Source organism: Cladophialophora immunda (genome assembly GCF_000835495.1).
Source record: "Cladophialophora immunda strain CBS 83496 unplaced genomic scaffold supercont1.1, whole genome shotgun sequence".
Classification (NCBI taxonomy): domain Eukaryota; kingdom Fungi; phylum Ascomycota; class Eurotiomycetes; order Chaetothyriales; family Herpotrichiellaceae; genus Cladophialophora; species Cladophialophora immunda.
In genome coordinates this window covers 1,588,557-1,605,140 of record NW_015622541.1, presented here as the reverse complement: position 1 = coordinate 1,605,140, position 16,584 = coordinate 1,588,557, and the positions used below count along the sequence as shown (strand labels likewise).

The window sequence follows — 16,584 nt, the reverse complement described above, 5'->3', positions numbered from 1 at the left end:
TGCCCGGCTGGCTTGTCCTTGTCTGTCACCGTGGCCTCGCCTCTGGGCTCTTCACGGTCTCGTGTTTCGAGGTCACTCCCGGCGTTGTTGTGCAGAGACCAAGTCTCCTGGTCCTGCATCTTCCGCTCTCCAGCCTTCAATTCCCAGAAGAAGGAACCGAAGTTTCCTGGTAGAAGATTTAGCGATGGAACAGTTGTTGACAATCTGGGACTCACCGTTCTCAGATATCATGGAGATATATCCCTGGATTGGTCTCGAAGCAGTTGACGCCATGAGGATATTGTGAGGTCGAGGGTGTGTTGAGCTTTAGTGTCTTGCTGTCGGATGCAAAATATGCCTTGCAGCTTTCCTTACTGACTTGATTGAAGATAAGATGGTGGATTTCGAGAGGCAAGTAGGCTCATATATGTAGCTATATACAAGGCAAGGAGGGTGCGGTCGAGGTGGAGTAGTCAGATGCATCGACCTCTCGAGCACCTTGTCTCCCAACTAAACGCTCACACCACGCCATTCCGCATGATCACACATCGGAGGCTTACCCTTGTTCTGCTCCATCCAGGGCGCTGCGTAGAGCTGACGATTAGAAGCATTCGAGGATGCCACGCGGCACTGGTAGTGGAAGGCGCCCATTCCAGGGTTACAACCCGGGTCAAGCTGGCTAGCTCGAGGCCACCGCCTCCTGAGGGAGGAGAACATGCATCGACATTGGCTCATGGGATGTTGATATCAAGAAGGAAGATGGATAGATATTGTCGAAGCTTAAGCGTGAGGGCCCACTCAGACCCCGGCTTTGTGTTCGACTGATGCCCCCACTTTCAGAGTGGTGCCAGATTTCCTAATCCAGGCGCCTCACCAATAAGCACGGAGCGGGTGAGCGGGCAAGCGGACAAGCGATGTTCGAATCCCTGGGAAAACCTTACAAGTAGTCATGAGGGAGAACTTTAGTCTGGTCGTCGCGCCCCGTCGCAACGTCAGGCTCAGACGGAAACACCTACTGTAAATAGGGGCAAATTTCGAGATCTGCCTCCTCCCCGTCAAGAGTCAGCACCTTCTCCTCGAGACCGACATGAGCCTCACCCAGTGCCAACTCTACTGCTGCTTCTTCCACCACACGGCCTAGGCGCCCAGGTAGAACTACAGTATTGCAGCCTGTGTGTAGGAGGCGAGGGATAGGTTAGTGTCAGACGCATTTACTCGGAATCCTATCGGGTGCTTGGTTGAGTGACATATTTGTCGCGGCCAGTGGTGCCTTGAGAGCTCAGCCTGGTCATACCCAAGTACCTAGCAGGGGTACAGTGTAATGAATTGCATCTCTTAGCAACGCACTCCGTATTCGGTAGCATTTCGGCAACCAGTGCCAGTCTACCTTGCTCTGTATACCTGGGTAGCCTGACGGCCACACCTATTGTATCCCTCCCACTATCATAACCTGCTTGCCAACGGTGAATTTAGCCGAGTTATTCAAGTCCACGAGGCCTCGTGTCACCCCCTCTCCCCTTCGCTCATCCGCCCAGCGTCGGTTATTGAGTGTCGGTTACCGCGGGTCTATTTGGAGATGGCAAGAATCAGCGAGCGAGCCGAAAAAGAACCGAGTGGTCATTGTTGCTTCTTGTCCCTTTCTCTCGCCAGACTCCGAGCGGCTGATCATGCTTTGGGTCTGAACGCTATTGCCTCAATTATAGACGGTTCCTGGACCAACCCCGGCGAGGATCCAGGCAGGCTTAGGCTACCACAAGTGAGATATTTGGGGCTTCCAGAGCATGTTTACATGCCCCCTACTGCGAAATTTGATCGGCCATGTGGCAGTTGTCTGCACCCTCGACTTCTGCTTGGTCCACCTTATGTATTTGTATTTTTTCCCTTTGAAATGGCTGGACTGGGCGCCTTAGCGTCCTGGCCCTTCCTCTCAACCTGCACCAATGGCGTTCCTGGAGTCCCATGCTCTCCCGTTTCTGGTGTGTCTGCGTGGTCGACTACGCTTGCAGGGTTGTTGTCCATAGACCAGCCAGACTGGTCGCTACCGTCATTCTTCTTTTTTTTTTTTGTCATTCCAGAACATCTCGCCGAAGTTCCCTGGTGCAGACGTTAATCGTGTATCAAAGGAGCGAAGGCAGGGGGCTTGCCGTTCTCAGCTAGCATGGCAATATATCCATACTTCGGGGCGGCGGAGTTTGAAGCCATCATAGAGGCCGAGAGTGGAGAGGTATCGAATGAACTTGCGAGTGAGTACTCAGGGGCTTAAGGAATTGAGTATCCGAGGCAAAGAGAGCGTTGACCCGGATGGGGTGCTTGGAAAGTAGAGAGCTAAAACCAAGGTATTAGTATGAGACAGGCGGAGTGGTGACATTTTATATGCAAAGGCGCTGTTGTTCATCAACGGACCTCCCGGACAAGGACGTCTGCTGCGTTAGTAGCCGTCTGCGACTCTTCGCAAAGAATTGTGTCGCTTTCGAGCTGTATTGGCCTAGTTAAAATGAGAGCGGCAAAATGGCTGCAGCATCCATTGATAGTTGATTGGTCTCTCGCTGGAAACTGATACTCTTTCACTGCGCCCGGGTGGCCAGCGTTACCACTGTCGGAGCGGCGGCGGTCAGCAGTATTTTCTTTGTTTGTGCCCCTGGAGTTATCAGCTGCTTGTTGCTTCATATCATCACGCTAAGTATCCAGAAGAGCAGCCAGATCGGCGACAGGTGCATCTTGTGCATTTCCCTCTGGTGCATGAGGAAAAGGAAACACCAGGCTCCAGCATAGGTGAGCCCGAGATTGAATTCGGTAGTTGGCCTCACAGCACTCGTATCGTCTTCGGTGTCTCATCATGTGCTTGTCATATTCACGGACTTGCTAAGACGTCTTGTTTCTGCCTGGGCAGTGATCAGCGCTGCAGGATATCCAGCCTCGTTCGCTGCAAGTGGACCATAATATGGTGCGATGGAGATGCCCTTTGGTTCGTCACTGGATAACTGCCACTGCGGCGGGACCATTGGTGCTGCATGGTTCAGGAAGGCGCTCCAGTTCCCTGACCCTACTCCGTGCGGTGCACCACTTGAAGAACAAAATCCATAAGGCTGATGCTCGGGCAGTGTCTTTCTAGCGGGTTCTTGCGGCATGCCCCACGGCTGCTGATGTTGCCAGGATAAAAACCACTCAGCTTCATGGTGAAAGAGCGCCAGGTCCAGATGCTGTGCTGACAGAACAACAACCACATGAGAGGATGAAACGAATATCTCTCAGGGAGTAGGTAGATCACCAGCTACCTGGGCTGAGAGACGCTGATCCTCAGACGAGAGATCTACACCGGCCTTAGTGAGGCGGCTGGTGGCGCTAGGTAAGCTCCATCACTGTCTCAAGCAGCGCAGAGCGGGTCTCGAACCAAGGCGGACATTGAGCTCGTTTCAGAAAGATCATCATCTTCGGTTCCTCGTACTCTGTCTTGACTGGATCATGTGTGCCTTGCTAAGTTGGTGAGCGCGCAGCACATGGGGTTGGCTCGTGGTTGGCCAGACACGCCAGATTGAGACCCGCGAACGGTATGTACTCTGCCACGTGGCTCACGACTCGGAGAAAATTTACGACGATCCCGACGGCCACTCTGTGCGAGCTGTCGCGCTGGGTCACGTCGATGCTGCTCATGCCTCGTTTCTAGAATTTCCAAGTTCTGCCTATTGGGCGGTTGAGTCGCCAAAGACGCTTCCCTCTCCCTCTCAGCAATCATGACCTCGTCACCACGCTCCGCCGTGCCACCGGGCACCAGCTCCCACCTCGCGCACACGCTACTCTCTCGCGCGCACTCCCCCGACACAGCCTCGCGGATCTTCACCGAGAAAGTCAAGAACAAGCCCCTCCTGCTGCAGCCCACGTCGTCTGCAGACCGGGACAAGCGCGCCCTGCGTCGCCGCATCCGCCTGCGCAAAAAGGAATACTACCTGCGCAAGCGCAAACCGAAGCCGCTGAGTGCCAAGGAGAAGAGGGAGCTGGGAGTGTTCAAGCTGAAGAAGGAGGAGGTCAAGTACGAGATCTACAAGGGCCTGCATGAGTTGTGGAAGGGGTACATGCTGGAGGTCCTCGGCTACGTCAAGGACGGGCAGACTGTGCAAAGCAGCCTGGGAAGGATGGTGACGGCGCAAAGTCACGGCTCTCTCCTGGCGAGCGCGGACTTCCATGGCGCCGAACTCGAGGTGGTCGCTTGTTCGGACGCCGGCAAAGTTGGGCTCAAGGGGATCGTGGTGAGAGACACCAAGTTCACATTTGTGGTTGTTACGGCAAAGGACGAGGTCAAGACGCTGCCAAAGAGGAACGCGGTCTTTCGCTACGCCATCCCCCTGCCAGAGGGTGAGAACGACACTCGGAAAGGTGACTCTCACCAAGAGGACGACAAACCCAACGGAAAACCCAAGGGGACGAGACTACTGGTATTCGAACTGCATGGGAACCAGTTCGAGTTTCGGCCAGCCGAGAGGGCAAACCGGAAGTTCAAGTGGAAGGCCATGGACTACTTATGAAGAACCAAAATTGGCCCCAACGACTAATATCTATCACTTACAGACCACAGGCCCGCGATATGATGTGTCTGAAGTCAACAGGCGTTTTGCCCCAGGCCGTGTTACATCGCTGCCCACTCAACGCTAAACGTCCTTACATCTCCCGACGGACTGGCTCCGCCCAGCAAGAAGCCCTTCTTCACCCCAGTTCCCAGTCTACCACCGCCTACAATATCCATGAGATCCATCTCTTCATCCCACTCGGCGCCCACAGCGAGGAAGTGGGAATGGAATCGGAGAGGGTCGCCAGGGTAAACAGTGTATTGGCACCCGAATCGAAGACCAGGGGTCATGAAGCAGCCTTTGTCGTGGAGATGCCTGTAAAGAGGGTAAGACGACGGAAGATTCTCTACTGTCGACCCTAGCATTGCCGGAGGTGTTGGAAGGAGCCGCCGAGATGTGGCCGGGGTGACAACATAGGTGTTCGACGTGGCAGTAGAAGGCAAAACTTTGACCGGAGAGTCGTCTTGAAAAAGCACCTGACTTTTCGTGGCGGCTTCTTCAGCATCTAGCGCTCTCTCACTGTCGTCATGTTCGCCCTGCTCTGCATTACGTCCGGCTTGCATGGGACCAGATGATGAGGGCGAAGGCTTTGCATTTTTGCTTAAAGCTCGCCTCCGGGACTCCTCCTTCTCTTGGTCCTTGGCATGCTTGACTTGCTTAGCCTGCTTGTCTATTTTGGCCAGATAATCAGCCCGTCGAGCTAGATCTTTTGACTGAACGGCTTGATCGTGAGCTCGAGCGTCGTCAACGATAACGCCGACCCCTCGTTCAACAAGTAGCTGAGCTTCTTCCGGCATGATCTCGATAGGCACACCAAGAAATAAGTTTTGAGACGGACTCAGAGGTAAAGTGCCGATTGCGACGCCACAGATATGATGCTCCCGGCGGAGGTAGGTCGCGATTTTGATGTCGAAGAGTAGATATCGGCCACCAACTAAAGATATCGGCACTGGGAGATCGGGCTTCAAGTCGAATCCCAGATCTGCTGGAGAATCCATCGTGAATTATATCTGCAACTAAGGACATATCGATTGTCAGCCGGGTAGTCGACAGAAGTTTTGTGCAAATTCATCTGAAGTAGAAAAGCAAGCGGTCATATTTCAACAACGATTTTTTTTCGCTTCAATCACATGGCCTCCGGAGAGGCTTCTCAGTGGATTGACAGATTATAAAAGTGGTCTAATCATGCAAGGACTTGGGATGGTGGTAAGAAGGGGTAACACTCACGCACAGATTGACCTGAAAAATTGATGCCACAGATTCCGTTTAGGCGGAGACGACAGCAGTCGAGACCACTAGCTGCCAGATGGCTTGTAGCCTTGCAGATCGTGAGAAAGTAACGAATGGAAGGCTTGAAGACCAGCCTTCAAGCAGAACGAGATAGACTACATGATTTGATAGAGTTGTGTGAAGGGAAGAAGACAGATGTGTTTGCGTGAGAGAAGGAGAAGAGTTGGAAAACAAGGTGAAAGACGGTGGGCTCTCACGAAAATTTATTTCGATTGTCTGACTGAGTTGAGTGGCGGCCTGCCACCGCCATGCACCTGTCAGACCCAAGTATTTAGTAGTGCCAACCAACCTCCTGATGACGAGTCGTGTCACCATCACTCGCCTCCTTTACTTATTCTTCTCGCCTCTCTGCTTGTCGTGAAAGGTGCCATCGCGGTCTGAATCTTCGTTCGAGGAGCAAGACTTCGATAATGGGCATTCTCGCACTGTTGTCGTTGCTCCTATTTGTCCCTTTGCTCTTCTTCATAGGTACGTGCTGACTGAAGTCTGCTTACGATCCGTGCTGAAGTGTGATGGAACAGCATTTCTTGCTCTCTCGTCGTGCTTGGGCGAACGATTTCGGGCGCGGGTGTCCGGTTTCACCATCAACTCGCGCCATGGCTCCTATGACCGTACCTATTTTCGAACCATGACCAATCCAGGTCCTTCATCCTCAGAGCATATTGAGCTGGAGACCATGCTCAATGCACAAGGACCGTATCCTGACGACGATGACGTATGAATCCTGTCTATGACAATATTTAGAACTCCATGTCAGCCTTCTTTCCCTTTTGCTCGGGCCCCGCAGCCTGTTGAGCACCTGTGTCGCCCTCGACGGGTGGCAGATTGAAGGGCTTGATCGTGAATTTCCTCCGGCTCAATGTGAAGGTCCAGTCGGTCTCAGGCGTGCCAACCCCGCTGCCACGATCATGAAGCATCGGGAGACGATGTACTTGCAACAAGCCCTGGGGAGGCTCTTCAGCTGCACCAGCGGGACCACGAGAAGGCGCTGCGTCTCCCTCGGCCGAATGCGGAAACGGAGACAGTTCGAGGACGCCGTCGTTCAGTAGCTCGATCCACCGAACCAGTCCAGATGACCTGGGGTAGAGTGACAGTGGTAGCGACATAATTGCCGTCAGCCGACCCGGATGGGCCGCGAACAGTGCACGAAGACTATGCAGGAACTGGAGGATATTCTGCGGTTGACTCGACCAGGGCGGATAAAGGGCCGGTGAGAGCAGCGATGGGATGACAATGCGGTGAACTGTGTCCGGTGCGGAGTTCACGACAGAAGCATTCAGCCGTTCGAGAATAGGTACAAAGGGTGAACGCGTTGGATTCATGTCTAGCTGGATGAAATCCATTTTGGACGAGGCCGGGTGAACGAGTCGCTTCGTCAGGTCGAAGGTATGGCAGAACGCAGCAGGTGGTCGCTGGGCTGATACTCCATCTGGACCTGTCTGGCCTGCAGTTGACTGAGGACGTTCTGTTGAGGGAAGAAAGAAACGTCAGTGCCAATGCAGAGGTGGAAACCATGAAGCATAATGTCAAAAAGAATAGCATTGGTTCTAGCTACGCTACAAGGACGAATATGCCCACCTCTTGCAGGTGCGCCTGCACCGAATTGTCCCAGGCTCTCGTATCTCCACGCGATCTTCATCTTCTCCGTTTCAGCGGGTGTCTCTCTCTTCTCGCTTTCACCAACGACGCCTGGCAATTCGCGACCCCACTGTTCCGGTAGCGCAACGACGTGGACATGGTGACCTTGGAGAAGGCCCTCTGCGGCATAGAACCTGAGAAGAGCGCCCGCGTAATCTGTCGTCCCGCTTTCTTCAATCAGGATGGTACTGCCGAGGGCGAGACCGGAGTGTCCCGCCAGGAGGGCGTCGAGGCTCGCGGTGCCAGTAGAAGTCGTCGGTCGGCCGTCCACTGGGGAAGCCCGCACTCCAGGCAGCTGAGCTCGGTCTTTGCTGCTGGGTTGCGCAGAGCCTCCGGGCCTTGTAGAGCCTGAGAGGCCTACATTGCGCTTACGGAAGGACATCGAGGCAAGGACGTGCTAGTCAAATTGCCAAAAGAGTTGGCCGGTCGCATGTTCTGCCTGCCAGGAAGAAATTTGATATTGCGCTAAATTGCCGCAAAGGCCACCGTACTGCTCCACCGTATCAATATTTCTCGAAACGCAGAGATTTAATTTCTTGCAGAGCAGGCCGCGAACCTCTCTTCAAATTTCGTCCTGTTGCGCCGCAGACCCCAAGCACTTTCTCGACTCCTCAACAAAGTCCCCTTCACCGTCAAGATGTCGGAGAACATCCTCTTCGAGAACAGCTTCAAGATCACCGACCTCAACGACACCAAATATGACAGAGTCTCGCGCATCAAGGCCTACAGCGAGGGCGAGCAGGAAGTCCTTCTGACCCTCGACGTCAACACCGAACTGTACCCTCTCAATGTCGACGACCGCATGACGGTCGCGCTGGCCCTGTCGCTGAATCTCGACGGCAGCAAGGATGACGGGAAAGGGTGGAGGGAAATCGGGAGGGGAGAACAGACGCTGGCTGACGAATTCGACTATGTCTGCCACGGGAAAATCTACAGGTTCGAGGAAGGCAGCGGCGACAACATGTAAGTTGCGTAGGCGGATAAGGTGTGGTGCTCGCGGCTAATCATTCCTGCAGTAAGCTATATGTCTCCTTCGGCGGCCTACTACTCTATATGGACGGGCCCTACGCACTGCTCAACGCACTGAGAATCGACTATGTGTACCTGTTGATGAAGAAATGAGCTGGCCCATGTGTCATTTTGGCACGACGCCTGCCTTGAATATCTCAGGAAAATCCCCAAAAAAGTCTATTTAGCGAGGCGTTGGTGGACTGGGCTCGCCGGGGACGGGGGATCAGGGAGTCGGGAACTCCAACTTTCTATGGCTTCTGGCGACTATTTCAATATAGTCGGGTTCGTTCTCGGGCGTCAAGAATCCGTGCCGGACGAAGAATTCCACGAGCAAATGGGCGCAGTTCGGCTTGAATCTGCCCTCGGCCATGGCTTGCCGGACCTCTTGGACGGTCAAAAGCTGGAAGTCGATGGCTTCGTCGTCGCCCGGCTTGGGGATGACGTCCGGCGGTATCTTCAGGTCATAGATGTATTGGCACTCGGGCTGGCAGAGCCCGGTCTCGCCCCCGGCTCGGGCGTCGCGGACGTGGAAATACGTCAGCGTCCCACACGCCTGGGCCGCCGCGCGCACCAGGTCGGCCGGCAACGAGGCCTCCTCGTCGCATTCTCTGACCAGGCAATCAAACGGCTTCTCCCCCGTGCTCAGCCCTCCCGCGACAGTGTTGTCCATCATGCCGGGATAGGTCGGCTTCGTCAGCGCCCGCCGCGGCGCCCATATCTTGATCCCCTGCTCGGTCTCGACATAGCCGGTCATGTGCACGCCGTAGGTGACCACGCCGAAGAGCGGGGTCGCCGACCGTTCCATGCTCAGCACAAGCTCCCGCTGGGGCCCGTAGATGGGGTACTGCTCGCTCCGCCAGCCGTCCAGGACGCCGAAGAGGCGCCGCTCGCGCACGTCCTGAAGATAGCCCGCCAGGATGTGGCTGCGCGTGTCGAGGTCCACGACGGGGTTGCCCTGGTCGTCGCGGGGTTGGAACACCAGGCGTCGATCGGCTTTGTCCAGCCTCCAGTGTCGCGTGAGGGGCATGCGCTCCACGACCGAAGCCGTCATGTACCCCAGGCACGCGCCGCAGCCTTCCAGGTAGAAGTGGTAGTACCCATTCCCAAGAGCCTTGAACTTGTCCGGGTCGTCCGCGTAGTAAGGAAAGCTGTTATGTTTGTGGCCACTCAGTCAGCATGCGCCACTAGTCAAATTCGGTCTTTTATACATATTTTCCCTGTAGAGGACAGGAGAGGAACATACTTGTCGCTTTCATTGACCAGGTCCAAGTTCGACCGGAGCGCCATGTTCAAAATCTCGCCTCCAGGTCACTCACTCACTTCCTTTCTCCCTACAACTGACGCACTCACCCACTGACTACCCCTAGGTCTCTATACCTCTTATATCTCGTGCAACGATATTGGAGAAACTCCAACGTGGCACTGTCTTTCCTTTTCTGATACACCGGTGAGGAATGACAGGATCGGTGAGACTGTGCCAACCCCCCGCTGTTCTGTACTGGGAGCAGTTATATGGGGTGCGACATGCACAAAGGAAGCAGGTCTAAGTCAATCTGTGTGCGACAAAGACACAGACAACTATTGGAGAAGCGATGGAGTAGATCAGGTTGGAGGTACGTATGTGTTAGGTATCTACGGAGTACAGTAGCCGCCCACCGCCTTCCTCACCCTCGGCTCACCTTCTGCTTCTTAAGCGTGATGGATCCGTGCTAAGGTCCAGCACATTAGCATTTTAGCTCCAGTACTAAGGCTTTAGCCTGTAGCGACTACATACCTGCATACCTACATACCTACTTACTTGGGTACGTATGTAGGTACCGTGAGACAAGGATGATCCGCTCGCACAGCTCACGCGGGATAGGAGTGAGTATGCCTCGCAGATAGGGGCGGCATCGTTGTGATTTTTACGTCAAGTCACCTTCCACCATCATGGTCCAGAGAAATCCTTTCTTCCGCATCAGCTCCTCGAACGTCCCGGACTCGACCACCGCCCCTTTGTCCACCACGACGATCTTCTCGGCCGACTTCATCGTCTCCACCTGATGCGAGATGTTGATCATGGTTTGTCCCCCGCTGCCCTGGCCATTTCCTGCCTTCTCGTTGCCGGATGACCCAGCCCCAGCCCCGGCCCCAGCCCCAGCCCCGGCGGCCTTGTCCAATGCGTTTCTCACGAGCTCGGCATTCTCGAGATCCAGCGCGCTCGTGGCTTCGTCCAGGAGCAGGACCTGGGGGTCGCGGAGGAGCGCCCGGGCGACTGCGATGCGTTGCCTCTGGCCGCCGCTGAAGGCCTGGCCGTGCGGCCCGCAGTCCGTGTCGTAGCCACTCGGCAGGGAGATGATGAAGTCGTGGATGTTGGCGGTGCGGCAGACTGCCTCGAGCTGCTGGTCGGTTACGGCCGCATCGTCCTCGACGCCCAGGAGGAGATTGTGACGCAGGGTGCCCTGATAGAGGGTGGTCTCCTGCGACACGAAACCGAGTGTCGCGCGGTAAGCGTTGACGTCAAGCGAGCGGATGTCGGTCCCCTTGATGAGAATCTCGCCGGATTTGACGTCGTAGAAGCGTTCGAGGAGCGCAATGATGGTGGACTTGCCACAGCCGCTGGGTCCTGTTATACACACCTTCTCGCCAGGTCGGATCTTGAGGTTCAGATCATGGAGGACTTCCACGTCCGGGCGAGCCGGGTAGCGGAAACAGACGTCCTTGAATTCAATGGCGGCTTCTGTGGGAGGCAGTGTGCGTGGGTCGGCGCCTGGATGCAAGTTGATGGCCGGTTTTTTCTGCTTCATGTAAAAGACACGGTTCATCGCGGCTTGAGATTTCGTGATGCCTGCGGAAAGCAGCTCATGTCAGCAGGAGATCTTTCCGGCCAGTTTTGCAGTTCACTCACTCGCGGTGTATCCTATACAGTATCCAGCGGACTGCCCTCCGAAAATGACGGCGCCGTAAACCAAGAAGTACGCCGAAACTCCCAGATCACCGTAAGAGACAAGCCTGCCACCATACCAGAACACCAAACACATGGCTTCGTTCTGGTTGTCAGCAGAGCGCTTCAAGCGATGGTACAGAGTTTTTATCACTTACCTAGCAAGTCGGAGGAGTCTGCGAGGGAGAAGAAGAACATGGACAACAAAGTCCGTCTCATGGAACTCACGGCGGCAGTCTTCAATCTGCCCGCATACCGCTCAATCACCTTGGATTCCATCGTCAGGGATGCGACTGTCCGAATCGCTCCAACTGCCTCAGAGCTGAAGCGGGCACTCTCGACGAAAAACTTCGACGCTCGGTCCTCTGATTCTCGGTCGATCCTCATGCGCAAGTACCCTCCCAGCAGAAGCAGGGGCACGCAACACAAGACCCCCACCAACGCCAGTTTCCAGTAAACAGCGAGTGCCAAGATGGTGTTTGCGGTCAAGTCGACGAGGAAAAGGACAAGGAGACCGATGTTCAGTCCGATCATCAAGTCCATTTCGTCGCCGTCGAGTCCCAGCAAGGCGGTCAGACCCCCGGATGAGTTGCCTCCTTGCTCGAAGAAGGTGATATCTTGAATGAGCAGCCCTCGCAGGTACTCGGCGCGATATTTCAGGGAGCTTCTCGAGGCCGCTACAGCAAATAGAAACCAGGTGACGGCAAAGATTCCCAAATGCGCCAATCCTAGGATGAAGAACATAAGCGCCCAGAAGTCGGCCTTGGTGAGCAATTTCGAACCCTGGTATTGAAAGATAGTCACCAGTCTCGAGAAAAGAAAGGCTTGAATAGGAATGAGAGTGCCTGCAGCGACACCGCCTATTAGACCGCCCACGAAGATGGGGATGATGCTTTTTTGGTCGGAGAGCATCTTGAGCAAGCATGTAATCAGAGAAAAGCGTCGACTGATCGATCTTGCCTCCAGAAGCGTGGCGCCGTCTGCGGTCTCTGCTTGTTTTTGAGGCTCTTTCGTGGAGAGTGATTTCTGGGTCGTGGCCGCTACCTGCTTGTTGCTGACCTGCGTCGCCCCGTTCGAAGGCCCGTCTTTGCCCTTGATTAGGCTCTTTGCACGGAGCAGACGCGCATATGGTCCATCGGCAGCCGCAAGAGCGGCATGCGTACCTTGTTCTGTAACGTGGCCATGTTCCATGACAATGATATTGTCCGCGTGCTCGATGGTAGACAACTGGTGCGCGATCATCACCGTAGTTCGGCCCTGAGCAGCTCTTGCCAGTGCTTGTTGTACAACTCTTTGGGAGTCCCGATCTAAGTTGCTGGTGGCTTCGTCCAGGAGAAGGATTTTTGGTTTTGAAATGATACTCCTGGCGATGGCAATCCTTTGCTTCTGGCCGCCGCTCAGGAGGTCAGAATGCTCGCCGACCCTGGTGTCATACCCTTCAGGGAGTGCTTGTATGAAGTCGTGCGCGTTTGCTGTAGTACAAGCCTCGATGACCAACCGGCGTCTGCCGCTTTCGTCAAGTCTCTCTGTCTTGGGTTTACCTAGTCCGTTTAAGACATTTTGATAAATGGTATCGTTGAATAGCATCGGTTCCTGGATGATGAGATATTAGCCTGGATAAATTCATCGCGAAACCCCATATGTACCTGCTGCACCAGCCCCATCTGTCCTCTCAGCCAGCCCCGGTCGAGATCCCGTATATTTGTGCCGTCCAGATAGATCGACCCGTGATTAGGATCATACCACCGCTCCAGGAGCCCCACGACGGTACTCTTACCACATCCACTATGACCGACGATTGCAGTCAACTTGTTGGCTGGAATTTCTATGCTCAGGTCATTCAGAACGCTAATGGTTCGCCTTGTCGGGTAGGAGAACGAGACGTTTCTCAAACTCAATTGCCCGTTAATTGTCGCCGGTATGATCTTGCGAGACTGGTCGGGAGCTGAGTCCCTAGAGGAAGACTCGTTCAATACCCTCAGAACCTGTTGTGCCGCTGCTGCAGCCTTGATGAAGTTAGGTAGAGAAGGAGCAACTAGTCCCATCGACGAGCTGCCGATGACAATAGCCAACAACACACTATGTTCATGTCAGCTATCGTCCGCATCACCTATGTTCGGGATTTGGGACTAACGTAATAAGTGCGCCACCGTTTTCTATCTCATTGCGGTTGAGCAGTCTCGCTCCGTAGTACAATGCAAGGGCGTAACCGCTGTACACCGCAAACCACATATTCCCAAAGATTGATGCCTCGATAGGTCCTCTCTTGATGCCGAACGTCTTGTTCTTCTCGATGATTTGCTGGTATTGTGCTGTGACCTTGTCTGCCGCACCAAGGGCGGTGATCGTGGGAACACTGCTGAACCACTCTTCGACCATACCGGATGCCTTCAGATAGATATTGCGCATTTTTGCTTCGAACCTTGCATCTAGGAAGGAAAGCAGCCCAGTTGTCAGGATCATGTAAGGGACGATGGTGGCAGTCACAAGTGTCAGCCTCCAGGATTTGATGAACGCAATGACAAAAGCAGTGACCAGCATTGAGATCGATTGAAAGGCGGTGGCAACCTTCTCAGCAAGTCCGACTTCGATCAGATTGGTGTCTGTCGACAAACTCGAGGCTATGGAACCAGCGGTGTGGTGATCAAAGTAAGAAATGGGTTGATGCAAGACGATCTGGAGGTACCGGAGACGAATCCTTCGGGTTATGCGAGAAGCAGAGATAGAATGCATGACGGTTCCACAGTAACCCATCTTCAAAACGCAGCTGTCAGTAAACATACAGTAGATATAGAGGTCTCTGCTGAAAGGGGAAGCGTACCACAAATTTCCCGACAAAGAGATACAATAGCCAGAGAGTGTTTTGATTGACCTTGTGCCGAAAGGCAGCAGGCTGGACCGCGCCTGTTCCCCAGTTGTTGAAATCTTGGACAAAGTCTCCAAGAATGATTGTCATCAAAGGCAATGCTGAGCCTGCTGCTGCTGCAGCCGCCGCACCGCATATGCGCAAGGCGATGTCAACAGTATTAGCATAAGTTAGGAGACGCCAGTAGGCTTGCCATGCCGATAGCTGAGTCTTCCGCGTCTCATTGCCGTCTTCGACAGGCTCCGGAATCTCGATTTTCTCGTCGTCGCTCATGATGTTGCTAGTCGACGTTCAGCTCGTGTTCCATCTTGATGCTATGGCATTGATCTATGTTCATTTTTCGAGCAAGAGAGAGAATGGCAAGCCCCCACTGGAACGATAAGCCGGAGATTTGGTTCAGTCATGCTGTCCTTTGCTTGTATAACATTCGTCTTGAATTCAGGCTGCCTTGTAAAAGCCCTCAGGCAGCACAATTGAACCGTTGCAGTGGTCGCACATTGACGAGCTGTGAGTCGAGTCAATCAGGAGACGTGGCAGTGGTATGATTATCTGCCTCAATCAGGCGATTGGGGAAGCCCAGAGCCAAGCCAACACGGGCGGCAGTTGGCATCGTATACTAGGCCTCGATCAGGCACGGTGAAGAGAATGGCTTGCTTGGCCCTGTTGCCGACGCCAGCATCGACTGGTTGCCAATGAATGTAACGGAGAGAAGGTCCGATTCTGTGCTTGGTATGTGCGGCTTGGGGATCATGCCGCACGCGTGGCCAAGCATGAGAGAATTCGATGCCCGACCGTCAAGCTGTGTAACAAATGCGACGGGGTTTTAGACAGGAGGTCACCAAAGAAGCTGAAGGAGATATGGTGACTGTGGTGATCGTGGTGTGGATGGTGATGATGATGAAGATTCTAAGGAAGAGGGAGGATCGGGTGGAAGTTTGCCCACCAGCCCAACATCTTCGTCTCGGCCCCCAAACCAAGAAGTAAAAGAGCAGTTTACAGAGGAAGCATGCCCACTGACCATGCTGGCACTTATCCTGGCTCGAGCTGGCCTATACATTGGGGGTATTACTTTGAGGAGTCTCAAGATTGGTCTATGGTTGGTATTCTGGCCATCAATTTAAGTAGGCGTTGCCCACCTCTTCCGCCATAACGTCAAACATGGGCTGCGCACTGAACCATCCCGCCCGCGGAGTCCCGATCGTCTTGTAAGTAAAGGCGGCGTCCTCGTCGTCAATCTTGATCGTCTGAATACCGCGCCCCAAAGCAGCGGCATCGGCCATCAACTGCGTCTGACAACATTTTTCGAGTTTGACGAACCAGTAAATGGCCTCTTCGATGGAACGGCCTACCGTGAGCAGGCCGTGGTTTTGCAGCAACGCCGCCTTCTTCGCTCCAAGCGCCTGGGCGATGTTCTGGCCTTCCTCCTTGGCCAGCACCACGCCGCGGAACGATTGGTATAATGCGAGATCGTTGTAGAACGCACAGCTATCCTGTGTCGTAATGTCCAATGGTAACCCGAGCGCACAAAATGTACGCCCATAAAGACTATGGCTGTGAGCTGCGCAGAGCACGTCAGGACGCACCTCGTGTACAGCCGCGTGGATCATATAGGCCGCCGTGTTAAGAAGGCGGTTCTCGCCCCCGTCAATGACCTTGCCCTCATGGTCAATGAGGATGAGATCGCGGCGGCGCATTTGGCTAAAGGCGCGGCCAAAGGGGTTCACCCAGAAGGTGTGAGGGTTGACAGGGTCGCGGAGGGTGATATGTCCTGCCACACCTTCGTCAAAGCCATACTTGCCGAAGAGTCGGAAGGCGAGAGCCAGTCGCCCTTTGAGGTACTCGCGTTCCTCGTGTTTGTCTGCAAACTTGGGCGGCATGGGCATGGGCATGGGCATGGGCTGAGCGCCAGGCTGGTGTGTTGACGAGGGTTGGTGTGATGCAGAACCATCTTGAGGTGCTTCAGCATTAGCGAGGCCCTCAGAGGCTTTTGCAACGAAGGTATCACCGGTGATGGTGGCGGTATTGGCATCAGTCTGGGTTGTCGTGAGTGAAGCCATTATTGCTACCGTATAGATTGACGGGTATCGATTGACGGGTATCTTGGTTGTCAAGAATCAGGCTGAGAAGGGGATGAAATGCTCTTCATTGTGGAGATTGATGATGCCCATTCCGAGCCATCTATTGAAATAAGGGCTGACATTCTCTCCGGCAGCCTCATGCAGGAGTTTGTCTGCGCCCAGGAGTCTTTGATTCGATAGGAATGCATGAAGCTATCCTGAGGTTCATGGCCGGGACTATCACGGCATCGACTATGG

At 54.3% G+C, this 16,584-nt stretch overlaps 7 protein-coding genes across 7 annotated transcripts; 2 read left to right on the top strand and 5 right to left on the bottom strand.

Annotated features, from left to right (window-relative positions):
* Window positions 1-3,574: 3,574 nt before the first annotated feature.
* Window positions 3,575-5,504, top strand: PV07_00449 (uncharacterized protein). Its single transcript, XM_016386901.1, has one exon. It carries the CDS (start codon window positions 3,711-3,713, stop codon window positions 4,497-4,499), a length of 789 nt encoding a protein of 262 aa, XP_016253829.1. The 5' UTR covers window positions 3,575-3,710; the 3' UTR covers window positions 4,500-5,504.
* PV07_00448 (tRNA-intron endonuclease) lies at window positions 4,399-5,994 on the bottom strand. The gene is made up of 2 exons (XM_016386900.1): window positions 5,769-5,994; window positions 4,399-5,557 (listed from the first exon to the last, which is right to left on the bottom strand). The coding sequence occupies exon 2, from the start codon at window positions 5,537-5,539 to the stop codon at window positions 4,601-4,603; it is 939 nt and encodes a 312-aa protein (XP_016253828.1). The 5' UTR covers window positions 5,540-5,557; window positions 5,769-5,994; the 3' UTR covers window positions 4,399-4,600.
* Window positions 5,995-6,076: 82 nt separating this feature from the next.
* Window positions 6,077-7,851, bottom strand: PV07_00447 (uncharacterized protein; the record flags this gene model as incomplete). Its single annotated transcript, XM_016386899.1, has 2 exons — window positions 6,077-7,296; window positions 7,410-7,851. 2 exons carry the CDS (start codon window positions 7,849-7,851, stop codon window positions 6,572-6,574), a joined length of 1,167 nt encoding a protein of 388 aa, XP_016253827.1. The 3' UTR covers window positions 6,077-6,571.
* A 255-nt stretch (window positions 7,852-8,106) lies between these two features.
* On the top strand, window positions 8,107-8,591 carry PV07_00446 (uncharacterized protein; the record flags this gene model as incomplete). Its single annotated transcript, XM_016386898.1, has 2 exons — window positions 8,107-8,432; window positions 8,486-8,591. The coding sequence occupies 2 exons, from the start codon at window positions 8,107-8,109 to the stop codon at window positions 8,589-8,591; spliced, it is 432 nt and encodes a 143-aa protein (XP_016253826.1).
* Window positions 8,568-10,093, bottom strand: PV07_00445 (uncharacterized protein). Its single transcript, XM_016386897.1, has 2 exons — window positions 9,724-10,093; window positions 8,568-9,628 (listed from the first exon to the last, which is right to left on the bottom strand). The coding sequence occupies exons 1-2, from the start codon at window positions 9,765-9,767 to the stop codon at window positions 8,704-8,706; spliced, it is 969 nt and encodes a 322-aa protein (XP_016253825.1). The 5' UTR covers window positions 9,768-10,093; the 3' UTR covers window positions 8,568-8,703.
* Window positions 10,094-10,164: 71 nt separating this feature from the next.
* PV07_00444 (uncharacterized protein) lies at window positions 10,165-14,960 on the bottom strand. The gene is made up of 6 exons (XM_016386896.1): window positions 14,225-14,960; window positions 13,538-14,157; window positions 13,050-13,482; window positions 11,562-12,996; window positions 11,368-11,502; window positions 10,165-11,307 (listed from the first exon to the last, which is right to left on the bottom strand). The coding sequence occupies exons 1-6, from the start codon at window positions 14,540-14,542 to the stop codon at window positions 10,385-10,387; spliced, it is 3,864 nt and encodes a 1,287-aa protein (XP_016253824.1). The 5' UTR covers window positions 14,543-14,960; the 3' UTR covers window positions 10,165-10,384.
* A 421-nt stretch (window positions 14,961-15,381) lies between these two features.
* PV07_00443 (uncharacterized protein) lies at window positions 15,382-16,326 on the bottom strand (the record flags this gene model as incomplete). The annotated part of the gene is made up of 1 exon (XM_016386895.1): window positions 15,382-16,326. The coding sequence occupies one exon, from the start codon at window positions 16,324-16,326 to the stop codon at window positions 15,382-15,384; it is 945 nt and encodes a 314-aa protein (XP_016253823.1).
* Between the last annotated feature and the right edge of the window lie 258 nt (window positions 16,327-16,584).